The sequence below is a fragment of the Solanum lycopersicum genome, chromosome 1 (assembly GCF_036512215.1).
Source record: "Solanum lycopersicum chromosome 1, SLM_r2.1".
In the NCBI taxonomy this organism is placed as follows: Eukaryota; Viridiplantae; Streptophyta; class Magnoliopsida; order Solanales; family Solanaceae; genus Solanum; species Solanum lycopersicum.
The window spans coordinates 16,962,699-16,967,950 of NC_090800.1; the positions used below are offsets into that span (position 1 = coordinate 16,962,699).

Here is a 5,252-nt window from a genome sequence, read left to right on the forward strand (position 1 = left end):
AATGACCATAACGGGTACGAAAGGTTGTCTTTCATACATCTCCCTCCCTAACCCTAAGTTGATGATAACCTGAACAAAGATAAATATTAGAGAAGAAACTTGAACCTTGAAGATGATCGAACAAATCATCTATAGTGGGGAGTAGATACATATTCTTTATAGTGACTTGTTGAGCTGCCGATAATCGATACACATTCTAAGGGTGCCATCCTTCTTCTATACAAACAAAACTGGAGCACCGCAAAGGGATATGCTCTACTAAACGAAGCCCTTATCAGTGAGATCTATTTACTGCAACTTCAACTATTTTAGTTCTGATAGATCCATTCTGTAAGAGTAATTGATATTGGTATTGTATCGGGTTCTAACTAAATACCAAAGTTGATCTCTCGAAGGGGAGGGACTCCATGCAAATCTTCAGGAAAACACATCTAGGAACTCATTCACTGCAGGCACTAATTCTATTAAAGGGATGTCATGATATTAATCATTAACACTCACAATATGACATAGTAACCCCTTGGACATAATTTTATTGGCCTTTAGATTTGAAATTAAGGGATTAGGACGATTCGAATTGTAACCCTCCCAGACTATTTCTTCTTCATTAGAAAAGTGAAATCTCACCACTCTACTACGAAAGTTCAAGAAAGTATAACAATTGTGAAGCCAGTCCATGCCAAAAATAAAATCAAAATCATGCATGGGTAACTCAATCAAGTTTTCAAACATAGTCTTACCACTTACAACTATAAGGCAGTCCTTGTATACCCTATCAGTTCTTACATTTTCTCATAAAGGCGTACTAAGCACTATAGGATTATGTAACCCTTTAGGTAGTATTTCAAAAAAAGGGCAAGCAGAGGAGTAACAAAGGAAAGCGTAGACCCTGGATCAAGTAAAGCATAAATAGAAATTGAAAATGCTTTCAGCATACCTGTGACCACATCAGCGGACTTCTCCTACTCCTCCCTTCCCTTCAGGGCATAGAATCTGTTCCTCCTGGGAGCCCCGGATGTTGTTGCACCCTGTGGGTTAGGCTTAGGCTGAGTAATACCTACGGCCTCACCTCTGTTCTGTAGAAAGTCTCTGACCATGTTTCTACTCTTACCACAACCGAAACAGGCGTTAGTGACTTGTCTGCACTCTCCAATGTGAGCTCGGCTACGCTTAGCATATTTCTTCTAAGGACGTTGTGTCTCACCTCTATTGCACCTCTTGAGTTCAGGTCTGCCTCTTCTAGGTGTTTTGCACCTCTGAGAGTTAAAATTCCCAGAACTCTCTTGTCCCTTCTCGAACCTAGGTTGCTCACGGACGCCAAAATTTTTCTGTGGCCTCCATGGCTAGGACCTGCCTAATTTTGAAGCCTAGGCCTCCTACATCACGAACACCTCTCTTCTTGCGGCTGTTCTCTACCTGCTACACATGAATCATTAACCTAGAAAGGTCCATATTATCATGGATCATCGCATACCGACACTCCTCCTCCAGGTCTCCATTGATTCCTGTAAGGAACCTGCTCATCTCATCCCTGTTGTTCAAAACCAAGAAAGTAGCATACCTTGATAGCTTAACAAACTTCAAGGAATACTTCCTATCCATCATAGAACCTTATTTAAGGTTGATGAACTCCTCAACCTTGGCTTCCCTCATATCTTTGGGGAAGAACCTCTCTAGAAATGTTGTCTTGAACAGTTCCCAAGTGACTGGAACTCCACCCAAAACACGACTATCTTGCCACATCTTGCACCATGTTTGTGCAACATCCTTGAGCTGATAGAAAGCCAGCTCAGCCTTCTCAGTATTTGTGGCCCCCTTAGCCACCAGAATCTTATGTTCTTCATAGAAAAATTCTTGAGGATCTTCTGATGTCTTAGACCCAATGAAAATAGGCTGATTCATCCTCATGAAATCTCACAGTTTGTCAGCCATGCTGCGAACCAGTGGGTTCTCCATATGAACATCCTGCTGGTTGACTTGGGCAGTCATAGCCTGAGACTGCATCGTGATGGCCTGTGCCAGCTGGGTTACAGATTCTCTTACCTTAGCATCAGTCAACCCAGCTGGGTTAACTAGCATGGACACTACTTCAGCTAGGGCTTGGGGTGGATTCTAATTACCCCTCACTGCTGCTCCTCCCTTCCTCTGAACCATAGTTCTCCAAGTTTTCATTCTCTAAAAATAACAAGGATTGATGTAAGGCACGTTGATAACACAAATAACTTAGACATTAGTAAAAGCATGATAAGATCAGAAAAGGGAAATTTTTCCTACGCTTCATGCAATCTCTAACCCTAGATAGTAGTGTGCTTCACTACCGTGACTTAGAAAGTACTCAATGTGGTTGATGTGACCTCATTATTTTTTGGAATTTAACCTAGCTCTCTGATACCAACTTTGTCACGTCCGAAATCTATACCCTAGAAGAGACTGGTGTCATTAACCTCTCAGAGGTTGCAGACACGCCTATATACGTTATTGATACCTCACCTAGATTAATTTTAGTGGAAAAATTTTACTTATATTTAACATACTTTCTAAATATTCTTAATATTTCATAATCATTCATCATCAAGCATATAACATTGAAGAGATAAGAAACTGAAAGAAATAATTCATTAAGTATTAATTGTAAATTGGCCAAAATGGCACCAATACATAATCTGAACCAAAACAGGAAAGAAACGCTAGTGGAACATGCTCCACTAGCTCAACTCTAAAACTACGCTACAATGTAAAACAGTAGCATCCTCGAAAGTGTGAGGACCTACCAAACTCTGGATTAATGCTGACATCCAGATAGCTGCAACAATGAACCTATAGCTCTATCGCCCACCTCTACCTGCACCTTAAATGGTATAGATTTATAGGGTTAGTACACACTTGTACTAAGTATGGGTATATGCAAGCACACACGAAGGACATGCATGAGAAAGAACAACTATTTCCTAAAGACATGATTTTTTGAAGTCAAGTTTGTAGACTTTCAAAATAGAGATTAGGAAAGTTAGTGAACTTTCCAAATTGAGTTAGGAAGGTCATGCAATTAGAGTAACATGCATCATTATGCATATCGTATTGCACCCAACATATAAATTTTTCACACAGCTCATGTCATAGCACATAACATATGACACATAACTTTTTTCATATCATTAATTCATATGCCATGAGACCTAGGAATCATGGACATGACATTAAGACTTTACAAAATGAGGGTTCAACTCATGGAACCTCAATTAGGGAGTCTTCATTAGAAATCACAGAGTCTTCTTCATTAATTCATACATACTTCATTTCATTTCATTCATAGGATAGTATGAACACCACCTATACCTAGGTTATAATTTAAGACTTTCATCTGGTTTGTTGTTCAATGATCAGGAATAACCTAATGTCATACCCTAGGTTTAGCTCACCTCTTAATTATCCTATCCTAACACCTTTGGTATCATTTATTTCATTATGTGCATCATTTGAGGTTGGACTCATTCATTCATTGGGAACTTTAACTTTAACCGACATATATCATGTGAGCATCATGAAATCCAGTGTCTCCCCCACACCGAAAGAGGTGGAATCACCGGCCAAAGTATCTCAATAACATGTTAGGGTTTATGAGAATTTAACCCCGCCTGATCCCTATATTGGCAGCATAGGATCAAAGACTAGGAGTTATATGGAGACCCATACCCGGCAAGACGGCCAGTCTCATCTCATGGAAGTTACGTGAACCTTCTTCCTTCCAGAAGAAAGGCATCACCTCTCATATCTAGCCTATCGGTGCTTAGTAAAATGTTTGATTACATTTAACTCATACGTCATTGAAGCTGGTTTTTAGTGTGACGACAGCATATCACATTAGATGATTTCTCATCTCATCATTAGCATTAAGTGTGTTAAACTCAATTCTTTCATTAGAGTGTTCATAGAGACTTGTCTCTTCATTATCGTACACTCTCATTGGTGAGTACGTATTGGTAACATTTACTTGTGCTCATTTGAGATTGCTCTCATAATATAAATTATCCTCACATCATGTTGTCACCATATTCTTCATTATTAGAGCCTTTGCTTCTCATAGTTACTCACCTCTTATTACGTGAATGTTCATTTCTTCATTTCATAGTTCATCTCATCATATGCCGATGAACTTGTCCATTTAGTGTATCGTACAATCATACTTAACCCTCCTAGGGTTTATCATTTCATTACGTACATCTTAAGTTCACTTACTTTTGAACGTATGTTGGACTTATGTGTCTATACATACAATCCATGGGGCTTCATTCATTGTTCGCTTAGTGATTTTTACTTTCGTATGATTATGTAGTGCAAGACTTATGTATCTTTTAGATATGTAAAGATCTTGATTTTTTATCTAAGTTGATGGCATTACTCTTTCATATTTTCCTCACGTATGATTTATGTATCAATACGGAAATTTGGGCAAGGGAACCCAAATCTTGATCACTAGGATAGCATTTATATTTTTAATTGATTTTATTTCTAATATTCATAACATTAGAACTCTAAATTAAATCTCAACATTTACAAAGAAAGATTAATTTTTAATTTTTAATTTTAATTTTACTTTTAGTTAACCGAAGGGTTGGGGGTTAAAACCTCCACAATCCCTTTTTTATTTTTTATTAGTCTCTTCTTGCCCATTCTTTCCTAAACAAAGAGGTTGTGGGTTCAAACCCCCAAAAACTCTTTAATTTCGAACTCCCACAACCCCCTTATTTTTTTTTTATTTCACTCATGCTTCATCCCCTGAGGTCGTGATTCTATTCCCACTCCTTGCGTTTGTTATCTTCTTGTATTTCCTTTTTCTCGGGCGTACCTGGAGGTCATGGGTTCGAATCCCACGCCTCCTATTTATTTGCTCAATTAATTTTTCTCCTCTTTCTTCCCCCAGTTCGCAGTTCAATTCTCCCGGACCTATTTTCTTTTCCCTTTCTCGCGAAAACACTGGTCAAGGGTTCGATTACCCCCATCCTCTTTTCTTTTTTTTTTCTTTTCCTCCCTCGCTACAACTAGTAGCTAAGGATTTCGATTCCCCTTAGCCCCTTTATTTTTTTCTTTTTTACAACCATCTCAACATGTAAGGTCTTGGGTTCAATTCCCATTGACCTCACTTATTTAATATTCCCTTTTTAAAACCCAGATTTCAACATTATTTTAGAGTACCAAAATTTGGAAAAATTCTTGTCATTATTCAACTCATTTTTAGTCACATTGTTCATAAG

The 5,252-nt window shown here is 38.3% G+C and overlaps 1 protein-coding gene across 1 annotated transcript; it reads right to left on the reverse strand.

Annotated features, from left to right (window-relative positions):
• Window positions 1-1,611: 1,611 nt before the first annotated feature.
• LOC138341301 (uncharacterized) lies at window positions 1,612-2,079 on the reverse strand. The gene is made up of 2 exons (XM_069293080.1): window positions 1,942-2,079; window positions 1,612-1,893 (listed from the first exon to the last, which is right to left on the reverse strand). The coding sequence occupies exons 1-2, from the start codon at window positions 2,077-2,079 to the stop codon at window positions 1,612-1,614; spliced, it is 420 nt and encodes a 139-aa protein (XP_069149181.1).
• Window positions 2,080-5,252: the final 3,173 nt, after the last annotated feature.

Bases quoted from the DNA above. Each gene is read 5' to 3' on its own strand.
- LOC138341301 (XM_069293080.1), bottom strand. From the start codon at position 2,079: ATGCTAGTTAACCCAGCTGGGTTGACTGATGCTAAGGTAAGAGAATCT. The intron at 1,894-1,941 runs GTTCGCAGCATG...AGGATGAATCAG, and splicing joins TTCATATGGAGAACCCACTG to CCTATTTTCATTGGGTCTAA.